General features: G+C 36.7%; 1 protein-coding gene across 1 annotated transcript; it reads left to right on the forward strand.

The window, feature by feature from the left end:
• The first annotated feature begins 1,732 nt into the window (after positions 1–1,732).
• LOC105940102 (solute carrier family 22 member 2) lies at positions 1,733–20,206 on the forward strand. Its single transcript, XM_012882555.3, has 11 exons — positions 1,733–2,501; positions 3,881–3,984; positions 5,941–6,095; positions 7,785–7,953; positions 12,218–12,332; positions 14,295–14,395; positions 15,970–16,184; positions 16,272–16,380; positions 16,471–16,583; positions 18,800–18,899; positions 19,921–20,206. Exons 1-11 carry the CDS (start codon positions 2,100–2,102, stop codon positions 20,012–20,014), a joined length of 1,677 nt encoding a protein of 558 aa, XP_012738009.2. The 5' UTR covers positions 1,733–2,099; the 3' UTR covers positions 20,015–20,206.
• The last annotated feature ends 1,095 nt before the right edge of the window (positions 20,207–21,301 follow it).

Below are 21,301 nucleotides of genomic sequence, written 5' to 3' on the forward strand. Positions count from 1 at the left end.
TGCATTGACTGTGGACAGCAGAAAACCCAGTGGACCAGAACCAGCAGATGACATGGCGCCCCCAAACCATCACTGTTCACTGTCCATAAACCCCAATACTACATAAAAGTGCATAATTTTTGCCAGAGGTTTCTTATTTTATAGCCATTTATTACAGATAGAGTAAAATATTTCAAGCCTTTTCTTGTAATTTGGTGACTATTGCTTAAAGGTAAAGAAAATCCAAAATTTCAGTGTCTTGGGAATTTAGAATATCACTGTTCAAGCTGCCTCTCCTCTTCCTCCACACTCTGGGACCTTGATTTCCAAATAAAATGCAGGACTTACTTTCATCTGAAAGCAGGACTTTGGACCAATGACCACAACAACCCAGTTCCTTTCCTTCTTGTCTCAGGAAAGTTGTCTCTGCTTCTGGAGTGGCTTGACACGAGAAATGGGACATTTGTAGCCCACACTGCAAAAAATGGAACTAAAAATAAGTAAAATGTTCTTAAAATGTGTGTATTTTTCCTTGATTTGAGCAGGTATATAAGATGATCTGCCAATACAATAAGATTTTTGCACTTAAAATAGGAACAATTCATCTCCATCATCTTATTTCAAGTGCAGTACATCGAATTATCTTATTTTAGGGGTCAAAATACTCATTCTATTGGCAGATAATCTTAATTACCTGCTCAAATCTAGGACAAAAACACTAATTTTAAGAACATTTCACTTATTTTTAGATCCGTTTTTGCAGTGCATGTCTTAGTCTGTGTGTGACGGCTCTTGATGCACCGACTCCAGCCTCATCCGCCCCTTGGTGAAGTGGTTTTCACTGGATTTTCCGTGAACAACCAGCGTCAACAGCAAAGACCTTTTTGTGGCCTCCTCTTTTTGTGAAGGGTGTCGATGACGAGTCAGCAGTCGTCTCCATGATGACACCGTTTAAAGGCTCAGGGAACCTCTGCAGGACTTTTCAGTTGATTAGTTAATTAGGGCGTAACACCACGAGTTTCCAGTAATTAACTTTTTCACGGTATTCTAATTTTCTGAGACGCTGAACTTTGGGTTTCGTCATCTGTTGCCATGATCGTCAAAATTACCGGAAACAAAGGCTTGGAATGCATCAATCTGTGACAAATGATTCTGCCTGATATACGAGTTTCACTTTCTGAGAGGACAGGCACAAAAAAAAAAGTTAGCATTTTATGCAATATTACATTTTTGAGACGTACCTGTAAACTTGAACTGTGAAAAAGGATGTGAGAGTCATTAAACTGTAAACATGGATTATAAAGGTGAAGTTCTGCAGGAATCCTGCTTGATTATTTTTATCAAGCTTTGCATTTCTGTTTTCTAAAGAAGTCATTAAGTTCTGAAATTGGCTGAAATATATTTTTGAAAAAAAAAAAAAATCCTAAAATTTCCGAAGGAATTAAAACTTATTAATTATTAAAAACTAATTTTAATAATTTCACATTTAGAAAACATTTCTGCTTCATTTGGACTCTCTTTTGAAGGTAATCCCTTTTCCTTGACGTTCCTGTACCTTTTATTCACCTTATAACTTAAATGATGAGACTTAATTTAGTTAAAGTTGGATTGTGTGGCAGGAAGTGAAGACTTTAGGTTTCCTGAAGGGTCAAAACTGGACATGGGGCTTAAAATCGCTTCAAATCCCCGTCAGTCGTGCTTCAGATGACCTGAGTTTCACTTGACCGCAGCTCTCTGAACGGTTTAGATGTGCGGAGTTTGTCTGAAAGACTCTAAAGTGTCTCGTTTCTGCCCTTCCCGTCAGACGTCCACATTTTTAAACTTTAACTGATTGCATCTGCGGGGACAGGCCGCTCCATCAGATGCACTCGTGTTAATGAAGCTTTGAAATTCATGCAGGCTCTCTGCCAAACTCCTACAGCGGGTCTGACGTCCGTAGAAGTCATAGAAAACGTGTTTTTTCACGCTCTGCTGCACAGCATGCAAAGAACCGACGCATTTCTGCGGACCTTTGCTCCAGTTGGTCCCGTTTAAAAGCCCCACTGTGCAGGAGTTGAAGTGGTCAGAGTGAAGACAGGGGGGGGGCCCAGCATACAGATCAGCTGTCCGGAGCAGAACTCATGGCCACGTTTGACGACATCCTGGAGGAGGCCGGGAAGTTCGGCCGCTGCCAGAAGCGGATCTTCGCCCTGCTGTGCATGGTGTCCATGCCGTGGGCCGGCGTCTACGTGGGCATCGTCTTCCAGGGCTTCACCCCGGACCACTGGTGCCGGGACCCCGCCGCAGTGGAGAGGAGGGAGGCCTGCGGATGGAGCCTGGAGGAGAGCCGCAGGCTGACGGCGCCGCCGGTCAACGTCTCGGGAGTCGTGCAGCACAGCAGCTGTGTGCGCTACGAGGTGGACTGGAACGCGACAGAACCCGGCTGCCAGCCACAGGAGCCGGACCGGAGCAGAACCCCCACCGTCCGGTGCGCCGAGGGCTGGGAGTACGACTACGCGGGGAGGCAGTCCTTCGTCACGGAGGTGAGAAATGTCAGGCAAAGGTCCTGGAGTTTGGGTCAGCTTGTTCCAGGTGATGAGTATTTTATTTATTTAAAAAAAAACAAATTAATGTCTGAATGTTTCTTTACTTTATTTCTGAAGGATCAACAATTCTACAAGAAAGAGCAGAGTTTACCGACTCACCTAAAATGTTGCTTTTATATTAGTTTTGCCACTTTTCTCTGATGAGCGTTCACACTGAGCCTGGTTCTGGTTCTGCTGGAGGTTCTCCTCCCTGTTAAAGGGGAGTTTTCCTCTCCACTGTCGCTTCATGCATGCTCAGTATGAGGGATTGCTGCAAAGCCATCAACAATGCAGACGACTGTCCACTGTGGCTCTACGCTCTTTCAGGAGGAGTGAATGCTGCTTGGAGAGACTTGATGCAACCTGCTGGGTTTCCTTAGAGAGGAAACTTTCTCACCAACCTGGAGGATCTGATGGAGTCTGACTTTGTAGGGCTTGAGATGACATGTATCATGAATTGGTGTTATATAAATAAAACTGAATTGAATTGACTTCAGTGTGTGCAGCAGCAAAAGCTCAGTGATGCAGGACTTGATCTTTCTCAGAAGTGACAAAAGTTTGAGGTCTCCCAAATAAAAAAAGATCATGATTCTTCCAGGAAACTCCCATTTTATTGATCAAACCAGTCACAAAATAAAGTCACAAATATCGATGAGGTTAGAAATAATGATTTGCACTTGAAATAATACTTTTGTCCTTTGAAACAGTATAATTTGATATATATTATATCAAAACTTGAAACTGTATAATCTGACCCAATCTGTATAATCTGATTGAATTTGCCTTTGTAGGGCTTGAGATGATATGTATCATGAATTGGTGCTATATAAATAAAATTGAATTGAATTGAAACTTTGCTTTCATCAAAGAATCGTCCATTTGCAGCAAATGCGGCCTTTGGCGTTCCAACTGTTGACTTGTTGAGGTAATCTGAGGAAATTAACTGTGTTGGCCCCTCCATTATATACCCAGACTGTATTTCTGATTAATTTAATGTGAATTTAATTGACGAAAATGGTGCTTTTCATTAAAAACACAAGAACATTTCTGAGTGACCCCACATTGGTCCTAGTAAGCATCAGTCTGCGTCCTCTAAGGGTCCCTCAGGTTTCTGTAGCACCTGATTTTTGGAAATGGCGCTCTGTAGCGTCGCCAGTCTAAATGTCTACGCTTTACGTGGTTTAAAGTTCTTATACGTTCCTACAGGTGCGACCCAGGTCAGAACAAGCTCCCTGGGTCCCATTACAGTGACTGATGGGCTCAGTCCTGGAAGTCCTGGCTGTGACCCAGCATCATGTGATGATCTGCTCCCTGACAGAAACCTTTTGTGTCACCAGTTTGACCTGGTGTGCTCAGACGGATGGCTGGTGGACATGTATCAGGCCACTCTCAACGTGGGCTTCCTGGTCGGCAGCATCGCCATCGGCTACCTGGCCGACAGGTTAGTCCGCTGCGTCCCTCGCCGAATGTGGACGTTTTTCTTTGTCTTCAGGGACGCTGAGATCATGATCATTCCAAAAAAAGTTAAAGGCATACTATGCAACATTTTTCAGTTAATTAATGTGTTCCATACCGTTTTGGATGATTAAATGAGTCATTTCAGGTTGAACAAAGGTTTTCTCTGCCGCCCTGGTGGTCTGTGGGGGAATTACCGCACTTGCTGGTGCAGGAGCCCTCGGCCCGCACACACAGGCTCAGAAGTCTGGTGTGCATCGCGAGAGTCGGTCTTGCTTTATGGCGAGAACTCCATGTGTTTTTGCCCTGCTATTCACTATATGCACGCGCGAAAGCAACAACAAAGAACCGCGTGTTAACGTCAAATAAACATGCAAGCATATCGAGTTTTATTATTATTATTATTATTATTATTTTTTTTTTTATGTTTTTATGTTTTACTTTCGCCCTCTGGGGGGAGCCTCGCTGGAAAATCAACCCCGGTTGCACAGTATACCTTTAATGAAACAAAACAACTGGACTTTTTCCCGAAGTTTGAAGACGTTTCGCTTCCCATCCAGAAAGTTTTCTCAGTTCAAATGTCTGGAGTAGTGTGGAGTTCCAAGCTTTATAATTGCCCAAAAAGGCCTAGTATGGCTTAGATAACATGCAAATTAAACCAAAACTGGTCCTGCCCTTAGTAATGGGCGGTCGTTAAGGTCATTGTTGGCCTGGTTTACAGGTGAGATGTGATCACCTGCACACTGCAAAAACTGAACTAAAAATAAGATTTTCTTAAAATCAGTGTGTGTTTTTTCCTTGATTTGAGCAGGTAAATAAGATTATCTGCCAATGGAATAAGATTTTTGCAGCTAAATTAGGAACAATTTATCTCGGTCATCTTATTTCAAGTGTAATTTATCTAATTATCTTATTTTAGGGGTCAAAATACTCATTCCAGTGGCAGATCATCTTATTTACCTGCTCAAATCAAGGACAAATACATACATTTCAAGAAAATATCACTTATTTTTAGTTCTCTTTTTTGTAGTGCATGGAGGTGAGGATTGAGGTGAAAACTGGAAGCAATCAACTCCATTGCTGCGTTGTAAGTTTTTAAAAGTAGGAACCTCCTTCTCTGTTTAAAGTTGTTTTTTCTCTCTTAACGTAGATGGCTTCCTTCACCCCCCACACAACCCATCTGTCTTCTTTGTCCAAAATGTGAACATTTTGGTCCTCAAAACAGCGTCCTTTGTCCTTTCGGTTTAATTTGCATGTCATCTGTATTGCACATTACTGTAATAAGTAATGTGCAATAAATAATGTGCAATAATCTAATTAATACACTGGGCCACAACCCCGTGCAATAATCCTGATGTAGTGACTTCCGCTGCTATCAACACCTGAACATATGTCAGTACACATGTATGTATGTATGTATGTACAAATACGCGCAGGTACGTATGTATGTAGGCGCATAGATATATGTATATATATATGTATATCTATATGTTTATATATATATATATATATATATATATATATATATAGACCACTATGAATGTAATTAAGACATCATATGCCCATTCCTATTTCCTTTTTTTTGTATTTTTTGGTATTCTTTTTGATCCATTGTATATATGAAAATTCACTGTATATAACTGAATGCACCTTCCCTACTCTGCACCTTCTTGTATGAGCCGATGTGACGAGTGAATTTCTCCATTGTGAGATCAATAAAGACCATCTTATCTTATCTTATCTTATCTAAACCAAAACGAGGCCATTTTTTGGGGGCAATAATAAAAAGCTTGGAACTCCACACTACTCCAGACATTTGAATTGAGAAAGAAGTCCAGTTGTTTTTTTATTTATTTTTTTGGAATGACTGTGAGGTTTCATTGTTGCTTCACGTCAGGCGACGGCTAAGACGATTTCACAGCGGCGGTCTGTGTCTCTTCAGGTTCGGCAGGAAGTTGAGCTTCCTCATGTCCAACGTGCTGAACGGCATCGCCGGCATCCTGGTGGCGGTGGCTCCCAACTACGTCTCGCTGCTGGTTTTCAGGACGCTGTACGGCTTCGGCGTGAAGGGAGGATGGGTGGCGGGATACGTCCTGAGTAAGAACGAAATAAAACGAGACAAGTTTCTCATGTTCCTGCCAAGCATCACAGGAACGATTTAATCTGCTCAAACTAAGAGACGCTTGATTTATTCGCCTCTGATCAAACACGTACATTTCATACATGAGGCGGGGCTACGTTGCATAGTTAAAGCTTCCATATGGAATAGTTTAAATAACAGTATATGGATGTTTTTCAATTATAATATTCAGCAGAGGTGGGTAGTAACTAGTTACATTTACTCACAGTTACTTGAGTAACTTTTTGAGCAAAATGTACTTTTAGGAGTAGTTTTACTGCGCTGTACTTTTTACTTTAACTTTAGACTTTAGAGCATGGGTCTTCAACGTTTTCCAGGCCAAGGACCCCCAAACTGATGGCGAGATGGAGCGGGGACCCCCTAATTATATATATATTGTATAAAATTGTGTTATATCAAACTGGTCCTATAGTGCCATGTGTAAATGTACCTTATTGTGCATTCAATACTGAGATACTCAAATAATACACAGGTTCATATATTCATGTTTTTATTTTTATTTTATTTAGTGGAAAAAAATTGCAGTGGGGGGGGGGGGGGTATAAAAAAATCTCTAATCAACCAAAACTTTCGCGACCCCCATGCAGTACCTCCGCAGACCCCCTGTTGAAGACCTTTGCTTTAGAGACTTTAGATAGCTTTATTTGTCATTTTGTATGCACAAAGTGCGTACAGAACGAAATTTTGTTTGCATACAGCTTGAAAAATCACAGTAAATTGCACTTAATTTCAGGATAAATTTAGTCATATTATTATTCAGGTATCACTTTTACTTCAGTGAAATTTCTGGCTACTCTATTTGCTGCGAGTAACTTCATGAATAAAGAACAAACTTGTTTTGTTTTTTTTATCCAAAAATGCACCAGTGAGACAAAAACCTAGAGTTTACGTTTAAGTGAAACGTCTTATTTGTACACAATTTTTGTTATTTTAATGTTATTTTCTATCTGCTGAGCTCATTGAGCCATTTGGAGGTCAGATAAACGTTCAGTAAACTGTGATATTGTTATTGGAAGTATGTTTTCACTGTTCTAACATGCTTTATATGCATTAACTGCTGCACTGCAAAAACAGAACTAAAAACAAGTTAAAATTTTCTTGAAATTAGTGTATTTGTACTTTATTTGAGCAGGTAAATAAGATAATCTGCCAATGGAATAAGATTTTAAGACTTAAAATAGGAAGAACTCATCTGCATCAACTTATTTCAAGTGCATTATACCTCAATATCTTATTTTAGGGGTAAAATTACTCATTCCATTGGCAGATAATCTTATTTACCTGCTCAAATAAAGTACAAATACACTTATTTTTAATTCTGTTTCTGCAGTGTGTAAGTACTGCTTTTAAGTTTACGGTTAAAAAACAATGATTTAAAAGTGTTTTTTCCGCCTGAATCTTTGTATATTTTCCAATTTTTGTCTTTAAAATAGCAGAATTCACACATAACCTTATATTTTTGTATCCAATTACATCATTTTTAAATGTTAAATCAACAGCTGTTATTAGTTACTCAGTACCTAAGTAACGTTCTTACTGAATGTTTTTTTTTTTTTACTTTTACTGGAGTAGAAATATGAAATAGTGTGACTCTTGAGTAAATCGACGCCGGTGCCGTTAAGGGGAATAAAATGTCTTTCTCTCAGTCACGGAGCTCGTTGGGGTGGAGTACAGACGGACGGTGGGAGTTATTTACCAGATGTTCTTCAGCGTCGGCATCCTCATCCTCCCGCTGCTCGCCTACTTCATCACGGACTGGCGCTGGCTGCAGGTCGTCATCACCGTCCCCTACATCCTCTTCCTGTCCTACTACTGGTGAGCCGACGCTCCACTAATTAGTCCCCCTGTGTGGAACTGGATCTCCGTATTAATCCAGCCGAGCCGTTTCTGGCCACAGAGGTTCCTTGGAGAACCTTGGAGAACACAGATCAAGGAACATAATATGGTTGAGATCTGTGACATCAAACTTCCAGCTCAGGCTTGTAGGACACCACCCTGCAGTGTGCCGAAGTGTCCTTTGGCAAGACATTGCTCCCCCATCCACAACTCATGCTTAATGGTGTCCGAACGAAGCAACAGGGTTTATGTTTGTAGAGTTAAACACGGTAGAGATGTCACAGATATGCAATATCTACTGTGATTTTTAGAGTGATTTCTAGAGTTATTTTTTTCAAGCTGTATGCAAATGAAATTTCGTTCTGTACGCACTTTGCACATACAAAATGACAATAAAGATATCTATCTATCTATCTATCTATCTGTCTATCTGTCTGTCTGTCTGTCTGTCTGTCTGTCTGTCTGTCTGTCTGTCTGTCTGTCTGTCTATCTATCGTTCTATCTATCTATCGTTCTATCGTTCTATCTATCTATCGTTCTATCTATCGTTCTATCTATCTATCTATCTATCGTTCTATCTATCGTTCTATCTATCTATTGTTCTATCTTTCTATCTATCTATCTATTTATCTATCTTTCTGTCTATCGTTCTATCTATCTATCTATCTATTTATCTATCTTTCTATCTATCGTTCTATCTATCTATCTATTTATCTATCTTTCTGTCTATCGTTCTATCTATCGTTCTATCGTTCTATCTATCTTTCTATCGTTCTATCTATCGTTCTATCTATCTTTCTATCGTTCTATCTTTCTATCGTTCTATCTACCGTTCTATCTACCGTTCTATCGTTCTATCTATCTATCTATCTATCTATCTATCTATCTATCTATCTATCTATCTATCTATCTATCTATCTATCTATCTATCTATCTATCTATCTATTTATCTATCTTACTATCTATCGTTCTATCATTCTATCTATCTTTCTATCGTTCTATCTTTCTATCGTTCTATCTTTCTATCGTTCTATCTATCGTTCTATCTATCGTTCTATCTATCGTTCTATCTACCGTTCTATCGTTCTATCTATCTATCATTCTATCTATCTATCTATCTATCTATCTATCTATCTATCTATCTATCTATCTATCTATCTATCTATCTATCTATCTATCTATCTATCTTACTATCTATCGTTCTATCTATCGTTCTATCTATCTATCTATCTATCTATCTATCTATCTTACTATCTATCGTTCTATCTATCGTTCTATCTTTCTATCGTTCTATCTATCTATCTATCTATCTATCTATCGTTCTATCTATCTATCGTTCTATCTATCTATCGTTCTATCTATCGTTCTATCTATCTATCGTTCTATCTTTCTATCTATCTATCTATCTATTTATCTATCTTTCTGTCTATCGTTCTATCTATCTATCTATTTATCTATCTTTCTATCTATCGTTCTATCTGTCTATCGTTCTATCTATCTATCTATCTATCTATCTATCTATCTATCTATCTATCTATCTATCTATCTATCTATCTATCTATCTATCTATCTATCTATCTTACTATCTATCGTTCTATCATTCTATCTATCTTTCTATCGTTCTATCTTTCTATCGTTCTATCTATCGTTCTATCGTTCTATCTTTCTATCGTTCTATCTATCGTTCTATCTATCGTTCTATCTACCGTTCTATCTATCGTTCTATCTATCTATCGTTCTATCTATCTATCTATCTATCTATCTATCTATCTATCTATCTATCTATCTATCTATCTATCTATCTATCTTTCTATCTATTTATCTATCTTACTATCTATCTTTCTATCTTTCTATCGTTCTATCTATCGTTCTATCTATCGTTCTATCGTTCTATCTATCGTTCTATCTATCGTTCTATCTATCGTTCTATCTATCTATCTATCTATCTATCTATCTATCTATCTATCTATCTATCTATCTTTCTATCTATCTTTCTATCGTTCTATCTATCGTTCTATCTATCTATCATTCTATCTATCTATCTATCTATCTATCTATCTATCTATCGTTCTATCTATCTATCTATCTATCTATCTATCTATCTATCTATCTATCTATCTATCTATCTATCTATTTATCTATCTTACTATCTATCGTTCTATCATTCTATCTATCTTTCTATCGTTCTATCTTTCTATCGTTCTATCTATCGTTCTATCTATCTTTCTATCGTTCTATCTTTCTATCGTTCTATCTATCGTTCTATCTATCGTTCTATCTATCGTTCTATCTACCGTTCTATCGTTCTATCTATCTATCATTCTATCTATCTATCTATCTATCTATCTATCTATCTATCTATCTATCTATCTATCTATCTATCTATCTATCTATCTATCTATCTATCTATCTATCTATCTATCTATCTATCTTACTATCTATCGTTCTATCTATCGTTCTATCTTTCTATCGTTCTATCTATCTATCTATCTATCGTTCTATCTATCTATCGTTCTATCTATCTATCGTTCTATCTATCGTTCTATCTATCTATCGTTCTATCTTTCTATCTATCTATCTATCTATTTATCTATCTTTCTGTCTATCGTTCTATCTATCTATCTATTTATCTATCTTTCTATCTATCGTTCTATCTGTCTATCGTTCTATCTATCTATCTATCTATCTATCTATCTATCTATCTATCTATCTATCTTACTATCTATCGTTCTATCATTCTATCTATCTTTCTATCGTTCTATCTTTCTATCGTTCTATCTATCGTTCTATCGTTCTATCTTTCTATCGTTCTATCTATCGTTCTATCTATCGTTCTATCTACCGTTCTATCTACCGTTCTATCGTTCTATCTATCTATCATTCTATCTATCGTTCTATCTATCTATCGTTCTATCTATCTATCTATCTATCTATCTATCTATCTATCTATCTATCTATCTATCTATCTATCTATCTATCTTTCTATCTTTTTATCTATCTTTCTATCTATTTATCTATCTTACTATCTATCTTTCTATCGTTCTATCTATCGTTCTATCTATCGTTCTATCGTTCTATCTATCGTTCTATCTATCGTTCTATCTATCTATCTATCTATCTATCTATCTATCTATCTATCTATCTTTCTATCTATCTTTCTATCGTTCTATCTATCGTTCTATCTATCGTTCTATCGTTCTATCTATCGTTCTATCTATCTATCGTTCTATCGTTCTATCTATCTATCGTTCTATCGTTCTATCTATCTATCATTCTATCGTTCTATCTATCTATCTATCTATCTATCTATCTATCTATCTATCTATCTATCTATCTATCTATCTATCTATCTATCTATCTATCTATCTATCTATCTATCTATCTATCTTTCTATCGTTCTATCTATCGTTCTATCTATCTATCGTTCTATCTATCTATCGTTCTATCTATCGTTCTATCTATCTATCGTTCTATCTTTCTATCTATCTATCTATCTATTTATCTATCTTTCTGTCTATCGTTCTATCTATCTATCTATTTATCTATCTTTCTATCTATCGTTCTATCTGTCTATCGTTCTATCTATCTATCTATCTATCGTTCTATCTATCTATCTATCTATCTATCTATCTATCTATCTATCTTACTATCTATCGTTCTATCATTCTATCTATCTTTCTATCGTTCTATCTTTCTATCTATCTTTCTATCTTTCTATCGTTCTATCTATCGTTCTATCTATCGTTCTATCGTTCTATCTATCGTTCTATCTATCGTTCTATCTATCTATCTATCTATCTATCTATCTATCTATCTATCTATCTTTCTATCTTTCTATCTATCTTTCTATCGTTCTATCTATCGTTCTATCTATCGTTCTATCGTTCTATCTATCGTTCTATCTATCTATCGTTCTATCGTTCTATCTATCTATCGTTCTATCGTTCTATCTATCTATCATTCTATCTATCGTTCTATCGTTCTATCTATCGTTCTATCGTTTTATCATTCTATCGTTCTATCTATCGTTTTATCGTTCTATCTATCGTTTTATCGTTCTATCTATCTATCTATCTATCTATCTATCTATCTATCTATCTATCTATCTATCTATCTATCTATCTATCTATCTATCTATCTATCTATCTATCGTGACTTATTCTGGTTTATGGAAGATCATCTTTTTTTTTCAGGGAAAATCTAAACGTTGTGCCGGCATCTTTTGTCCATTTTTACCTCTAAGGTTCATCCCTGAATCTCCTCGATGGCTCCTGTCTCAGAACCAGAAGTCCAAAGCTGTGAAGATCACCAAAGACATGGCGAAGGAAAACAAGAAGACTCTGACCAAGATGATTGAGGTGAGGCTGGACCGCTCCATCAGTTGTCAGAACACTCAGCTCTATTATACACTCGAGTGCTAATAGCCGCTGTTAGAACGAGTCGCTGTGAAGTCACCAGCCGCTATATTGGTACTCCCTACTTCCCCCCAGTAACTAGGGAATATGTGCGCTACAGCATCGAATAACGAGGATTTTCTCATGTTCAGGAGAGGCTTAAGACTTTTAAAATGTCAAATGCCATATACTTTTATGCTATGTTCTAAAACTACCAAGTACTGAGAAAGTCATGTCTTGAAATATTTTGCATTTTATTCATTTAAATATATATGTTTAACATTTATAAATATATAAATAACAATATACAAAAACATATATTTACATATGTGTATACATATATATACATATATACATATACACATACTTATATATACATATATATATATATATATTTAATATGAATAACATGTAAATATAAATGTAATATAAATGTAAATAATTTTTTTTTATTATTATTATTTTTTATATGAATAACATGTAAAATATTTCAGCATATAATTTCCTAGTAGTTGATAGTGTTAGTACATCCACTGACTGTAGAATTACCTGTGAAATGTTTTCACACAGCCAGAAAACTGCTTGTTGTTGCAACCAAATCCTATGGGATTCTGTGAGAGTAGGGAGTAGCAAGATGGCGGCACGTGACTTCAGTTTTTTGGCAAAATCAGCACTCCAAAATCAGCAATATAGCTCAGTGTGTCAGAGACACAGAAAACATTAATTTTCCTCCTTTGTCTTTTTCTTTTTTTTTAAACTTACAGCTAATGATCTTTTCTTTCTGCCAGCTTCTGACGTCCAAACCTAAAAAAAAAATGTTTTCTTCTAAAACAATCCAATGCACCACGCTGCAATTTCAATTAAAATTTGATGATTTCTTATAAAAATCTGTTCATCATGTCTTTACATTTATATGTTATGTACTTCTCATTTTGGTAAATGGTAAATGGCTTGTACTTGTATAGCGCTTTAACTAGTCTTGAGGACCTCCAAAGTGCTTTACACTACAGTTCAGTCATTCACACATTCACACCCTGACGGTGGTGAGCTCTGTTAGTAGCCACAGCTGCCCTGGGGCAGACTGACAGAGGCGAGGCTGCCATACAACGGCGCCACCGGTCCCTCTGACCACCGCCAGCAGGCAATGCGGGTGAAGTGTCTTGCCCAAGGACACAACGACAGAGACAGTCTGTGCGGGGGATCGAACCGGCAACCCGCCAATTGCGAACTCCCTAACCTCTGTGCCACCGTCGCCCCTCTAAAATCACATTTTAACTTTAGAATGTGATTTTTTAATCTTCATTTATTTCACTTATTTTATAATTCTAAGTAACAATATAGAGTTAGTTACATAATATATCTTGCTTATTATGGTATAAGTATAGAGAAAAGCAATGTTTTCAAACTGTGTTTAATCAAACCAGTCATTTACAAAATTAGTTGTCTGGATTTCAGTAATATTGTTCTTTACTGCTCTAGATGTTTTTTCTGTTTATTATGTATGATATTAGCTTTAATGTTTTTTATACATTGTATTTAATCATTTTAATTTTCTCCTGGCTAATCTAATCTTCATGGTTGTGTTCCACATCTCCTGATATTCTATATTTGACTGATTTCCGCCACTTTTAATTCCTCGTTGCTTTATTACCACTGATCACTTATTTTAACCACCTGTTTACCTGTTCATTGTGTCTCTCTTGTGTTTCCACGTCTTTCTATTATAACCTGTGTGAAGCACTTTTTATTACACTCCGCTGCATGAAAAGGGCTCAATGAATAAAGTTTGATTGAAGGTTAGCTCCGCTTGTGCGTGTTTGTCACAGTTAATTAAACTTTTTTTTAAGGAGTGCTAAAACAAATTATCCAGAGAGGATTAACAGCATGTTGTCTGATATTTGTCTGATCATCTGATGTTTTTTGAAGACTCTGTCAGACGATAACGCCGATTCCTCCACCGCCTCCTTTATGGACCTGGTCAGGACGCCGAAAATGAGGAAACACACTTTTATTCTCAGCTACAACTGGTGAGTTTTTCTCTTAAACACATAAATATAAACATGTTATTTTATATTAAACTGGTCAGAAATTGGTCAGAGAAATGATCTTGCTTAGAATGTACAAATTCTAAGCAAGCAAAAAAAAAACAAATTTCCATCAACAAGCAAAAAAAAAAAAAAAAAAGGAATGTTCATTTTAATGAAGGGTCCTTTAAAGGATGAATATTAGCTCTAACTGTGTGAAGAAAATAGTAGTTTCCAACACTTATTAGCAGGAACAAATGAAAACATGTAATTGGAGTGGAAGAAAAATGGAAATTAGGCTAATTGTGGACAGAAACGCAAAAAAAAAAATTAAATGAAACAATAAAATGCGGAAATTTCTTTCAAAATGATTTCTTATGGATTCCCGTTCTTTGTGGAAATGTATCAAGTTTGCAGTAGTTTAAAGAAATATTTTGCTACACCACCCTGAACCTTCATCATCTGGAGTTTTACAGCTGCAGAGCTTCAGTCTCTTCTAGATTGCGTGCGATTTATCTTCTGTCGATGTGAATTTTATCAGCTGGACTGATTTGCTTCTTATATTGAAGCCCAAAGCTTTCAGTTGTGTTGTGACGACTGTGAAAGAGAACAAACAAACAAACAAAAAAAAACAAACAAACAAAATAAACTGTAATTTACAGAAAGAAAACTGTAATTAATGATTCTTTCTTTCAGAACAAACATTAACAGGTTGCAATGGGGTGACAGGAAAATTATGCTGAGATTATTCACTTTACCTCATCAAGGTTGATTCCTTTTTTAATTGCATTTTATTTATAGAGCACCAATTCACGACACACGTCACATCAAGGCTCTTTACAAAGTCAAATTCAATCATATCATCCAGACAGGTTGGTCAAAAGCTTTCCTCTCTGAGGAAACCCAGCAGGTTGCATCAAGCAGCATTTACTCCTCCTGAAGGAGTGTAGAGCCACAGGTTCCCCCCTTAAGTATCAGGGTAATATCAAAAACTACCAGGGTAGCTTTTTTATGGTGTGAATGTCTACTAGCATAATCTGTTTTAACGCGGTAGAACCAGTAGAAATTTAGGACGGTTCCAGAAAAAGCTAAGAAAAACCTCCTTAATCCAGTATTTTTTTTTTAACATGGCAGTAAATTTCACTTGTTCAACCCCTTTGTTCCAAAAACTGACTTTAGATTCAAATTTAGTCTGGTTTTAAAAAACAAAATGGTTCTTTGTTTTGCCAAAAACATTAAAATAAACTTTAGATTCCTCTAACTTTACATCAGGCATCACCAACCTTTGTGAAACTGAGAGTTTTTCTACCAGTACTGACGTTTGAACTAGAAGAGTCAGAGTTCACCTTAACTTTATGTAAAATAAACACATTTTCATGCTCTGTTATAGATATTGTCATTTTAAATCTATATGAATGCAAGTGTGAATAAACAGGAAGAGTAACGGAATAAAATAAAGTTTTAGCTGCAGCTCAATGGTGGATTTTGCTTTTTTAGAACAGCCTTAAGGTGACTCCTGCTTTACATTAATCACATAAATCCATTTCCCAGAGTTCTTGTGTGCTTGCCCGCCCCAGGTTCACCAGTGCAGTCGTCTACCAGGGTTTAATCATGCGGCTGGGGATCCTGGGAGGAAACGTCTACATCGACTTCCTCATCTCCGGCCTGGTGGAGTTCCCCGCCGCCTTCCTCATCCTCTTCACCATCGAGCGGATCGGCCGCCGCCTCCCATTCGCCGCCGCCAACATCGTGGCCGGAGCCTCGTGCTTCATCACGGCCTTTATTCCCGACAGTGAGGCTCTCAGGAAACATTTACGCCTGCCGTAAATGACTCCGGGTCTTCCCACAGTTTTAACCTTTTCTCTATTTTTTTACTCAGGTATGTTCTGGTTTAAGACCGTGGTGGCCTGCATTGGTCGGCTGGGGATCACCATGTCCTTTGAGATGGTGGTTTTTGTAAACACTGAGCTCTATCCAACGTTTGTCCGGTAAGTCTTATTGGTTGATTGAATTTGTTGATATTTCTGATTTAAAAAATACTAATGTTTTAAAGTTTAAACCCTGACTTGTCTTTCTAGGAACTTTGGAGTGTCCGTTTGTTCCACCCTGTGTGACGTTGGAGGGATTGTAGCTCCTTTCCTGCTCTACAGACTGGCCGTCATCTGGCTTGAGCTGCCACTCATCATTTTTGGTTTGTTCTTTGTTTTGTTTAAACCACCTAGTAGATGTAGTATAGCTTAAGGTGGATCTCAGTGTGAGCTTGAGTCCAGAATTGGGGCTGTTTGAGTAAATTACATCTGTCACTACCCGATACGTACCATCAGCTCATTTGCACAAGCGCAAACAGAATAACTTCCGGTTCACCAAAAAAATAATGTAATTACGGTACTGAAAATAATTATTTCTATACTTAAATCATTAAAAAATACTAAACTATATTGTAAATAAAATATTGAAGACTTTTCTGAAAGAAATTGATACGTTTTACATTCTCTCCATTGTATTGCTTGACGTCATCATCGGATATGCTTCAGCATCCAGTCCGGGAAGTTATCATTGCAGAACGTTTAACTGTATTGCCTGAATGCACTCTGTCTGTTTTATTGCTTCTTCAAACAGGACTGGAAAAAATATTTAATCCTTAATTATACGGTGAATTTCGTTATACAAATAATCTTGTTCTAAACATTTATTTTATTAGAAAATTAAAATTATCGATTGAGAAATTAGCGCCCTCTGGTGGACACATCATAAACTAGAGAAGACCTCGTCATTATAGTAGCCGCATATTTTTTTTTATTTTTATTTTTTTACAAAAACGAACAGGGAATAGAACAAAGAACACACACAAAGCGAAGGCATCCCTTATTAAAATACATTTATTAAGCACAAAATACATACATATGCAAAAACTTCAAAATCAAATACGTTTCTGTACTCCTATATGTGTTCATAGCTGGGGGTTTATGTACTTTAAGAAATGTTTTATATATTTTTATTTCCCTAACCACAACTGGGAAACATTTTTGCTATTAAAAAAAACAATTTATTTTTTATGTATTTCTGTTGTTTATTTTTTAGAATATGCATTATTGCCGCAAATGCAAAGATATACAAAAAGAAACCCTTGCCTCGAAAAATAAAAAGGAATAAAAAAGTAAGAAAAACGAAATATTTCCCACCGGAAGTTATTCTATTCGCGCACGCGCAAATGAGCTGATGGTACGGATCGTGCTACCGGTACGGATCGGGTAGTGACACCATTCACTGATGCAGAGCGGGTCCTCCTCCTGCAGGAGAGTTGCTACCTCTGGGGACACAGATGTTCACTCACCACAACAGCTGGGTGCAAAATATGGTTAAATAAGTTCAAATAGGACAATTACTTAAATTATTTTGTTATAGTTTAAAAGCAAAGTCCTGTCGCTCCAAACTTCTGTGGGTATAATGGATGTTAAGTGAACCGCTTCAATCCCCGCCCATAAACGGTGGCTTTATCAGCATTAATTTCATTCAGTTTTATTTATACAGCGGCAATACACAACACACGTCATCTCAAGACACTTTACAAAGTCAAATTGATCAGAAAGTTTCCTCTCTAAGGAAACCCAGCAGGTTGCATCAAGTCTCTCCAAGCAGCATTCACTCCTCCTGAAAGAGCGTAGAGCCACAGTGGACAGTCGTCTGCATTGTTGATGGCTTTGCAGCAATCCCTCATACTGAGCATGCATGAAGCGACAGTGGAGAGGAAAACTCCCCTTTAACAGGGAGGAGAACCTCCAGCAGAACCAGAACCAGGCTCAGTGTGAACGCTCATCTGCCTCCACCCACTGGGGGTTAGAGAAGACAGAGCAGAGACACAGAAAGCTCAGAAGCTCACATTGATAGTTAACAGTTTATAACATGTAGCAAATCTCTGGAAAGATCTAATTGTAATAAAGTTTGAATAAGAACAGAATAATAAGCTGATTTTGGTTGTGTATTTTAATGCAGGCACTGTAAAACACCGATGTTGGGCTTTAGTGACTCTGTTCAAATGTTTTGTCTGCACAGAATTTTGGTTCCTCCTGTTGTATAAAGTAAACAAAAAAAAAAACATTAAGCATGAGGGAGTTAGGAGCTGACTAAAACAAACTAAAATGCTGGGAATAGCAGTAAGAAATGCACCTTCTCTCCATAAAACTCCACCTACCTTCTAAAAAATCTACTAACAGAAAGTACCACATCTCTTCAACGGCTTCTACCTGAAGTGGAAAACTACACTGGCTCATGTAGCTGAAACACACATTTTGTTTTGATTTCCTCTGTTTGAGAAAAAACTGCCTTTTTACAGGAGCCTGTAATGCATCAGATTAAAATATTTTTTTTTTATTAAAGCTGAATATACAATATATTTTTGCTGTGCAGGATGTTTGGCCTTCCTGGCAGGTGGATTGGTTCTCCTGCTTCCAGAAACCAGAGGTGTGCCGCTGCCTGACACCATCGATGATATCGAGTTCCCTGAAAGGTGAGAATTCACTTCTGAACTTCATGCATACTACAGCAAAAAAAAAAAAAAAATAAAAAAAATAAAAACACAGATCCTGTCTTTAATTGCACCTGTCAAGTCTCCTTCATGGATGTAGATTAAAGAATTAAACCGGAGGAAAGAAACTGGCTCTAAAATTAAAGCCAGAGTTTAGGACTTCTAAAGATGTATTATGTCTCCTTACCAGCAGGGGGAGACATTCCTCGTTGTCAAAATATAAAAAAAAAAAGACGTTATATTTCTACCTGAAGTAAAAATAACTGAACACAAATTTAGATTTTAAGAAATTTCTGATCAATTTTTATGGACTGACACTGACAGTATTAGAAATAAAAGTAGAAATATGTAAATGGTCTGATAATTCCTCAAACACACTTAAAATGTATCAGTTAATTTAAAAAAATGTCCCATTTATTAACGTTACTACATTTTGTAATTTAAATTACCTTCAGATTTTTTTTGTCCATTTATTTTCAACATATGATTTATTTAAACATTTGATTTTAATTTTACCGTTCTTTATCATGTTTTTCTTTTACTTGTAGATTAATTTATGACTCTTTTATTTTCATCTTAACTGCTCTTACCTTTCCCCCCATAAAACATTTTATTTTCATTACTTCTTTTTACATTTTTATATTTCCTTTTTTCTTTTTCTTTATGAAATTCTGCTGCATTATGCAAATAAGGTGGGAGGTCCTTCATTGGGTCAGCTCCTCTCCTATTGGTCAATCAGAGGGAAGGTGTAGATCTGTTTCCTGTGTAGCTATACTTTGGCTTCTAAACAGAGGAAGTTCAGTCATAAATAACCAGTTTGCACACAGATCCAGAATATTTTCTCTCCATTTAAAATTGTGTATCAGTTTATTTATTGGACCATTTATAGTTCTGATTAAATTTGTATTTCTGTCAGCTTCTGTCCACCATAAATTCTTGATTAATTGTTGCAGTCGTGTCTGAACAATGACTTACACTGTGTGTGCATGATGTTTGTGTTCAGAGCGAAGGAAAACATGAGGATGGAGAGCCAGCAGCAGGCCACCCTGCTGCCCGACGGCGACGTGTGGCCCTGCAAAGACCCAGCAGCTGTTTGATTTATTTATTTCTGTTAATAAACTGCGTTGCTTTCGGATGTATTAAAAATCTACTATCTTATTTTTCTATACAAACATTTCCACAGAATTTAGAGTTCATATTAATCTACCTTTATTATCATTATTCTCTGCAGTTGGAGAAGATTAATAAACTGTATGAGTTTTATTCCAAATAAACTGGAGTGTACAGTGTTTTTGTCAAACTGTTTTTTTTTTTTGTAAAAGCTTTACTATAGCATGTTTTTTTCAGAAGACAATTTGTTGTAATTTTATGAAAAATTACCTTTTAACACTCAAATGACATTCATAAAACTGACATTGTGTCATATGGCCACCAGAGGGCGATAATCATGCACCTAAAATGTTAATCAACCTGCATTTTAAAGCTTTTACCTTAAATAAAGCACTAAAAAGGAAACTAGACTTTAAAACCACTGAGCTATATAATACACTGGAGTGCTAATCACCGTCTGTTTGAACGAGTCGCTTTGAAGCCACCAGCCGCCATATTGGTACTCCCTATTTCCCCCCAGTAACTAGGGAATATTTGCGCTACAGCATCGAATAACGAGGATTTTCTCATGTTCAGGGGGGGCTTAAGACTTTTAAAATGTCAAATGCCATATAGTTTTATGTTATGTTCTAAAACTATCAAGTACTGAGAAAGTCATGTGCTGAAATATTTTGCATTTTATTCATTTAAATATATATGTTTAACATTTATAAATATATAAATAACAATATACAAAAACATATATTTACATATGTGTATACATATATATACATATATACATATACACATACTTATATATACATATATATATATTTAATATGAATAACATGTAAAATATTTCAGCACCTAATTTCCTAGTAGTTGATAGTGTTAGTACATCCACTGACTGTGAATTACCTGTGAAACGTTTTCACACAGCCAGAAAACTGCTTGTTGTTGCAACCAAATCCTATGGGATTCTGTGAGAGTAGGGAGTAGCAAGATGGTGGCCGATGACTTCAGTTTTTCGGCAAAATCAGCACTCTAGTGTATTATATAGCTCAGTGTTTAAAACACCTATTTTGCGGTGCGTCACCTTTGTTAACATGTAACAGCTTCGTGGTTATGAAGAAAACGCTTCAACAGACACCATAAGACAGGAAATTTCCTGTGATTGCAAGATTGCTTATTCACATGTTTTAGCATTTTTAAATAAAAACCAGGCTAAATTTTGACCGTTGTTCAACCACCTGGTTAATGATGTGAGGATATGTTGGAGAACCTGGAGGTGGCCA

The sequence above is a fragment of the Fundulus heteroclitus genome, chromosome 15, assembly GCF_011125445.2.
Source record: "Fundulus heteroclitus isolate FHET01 chromosome 15, MU-UCD_Fhet_4.1, whole genome shotgun sequence".
Classification (NCBI taxonomy): domain Eukaryota; kingdom Metazoa; phylum Chordata; class Actinopteri; order Cyprinodontiformes; family Fundulidae; genus Fundulus; species Fundulus heteroclitus.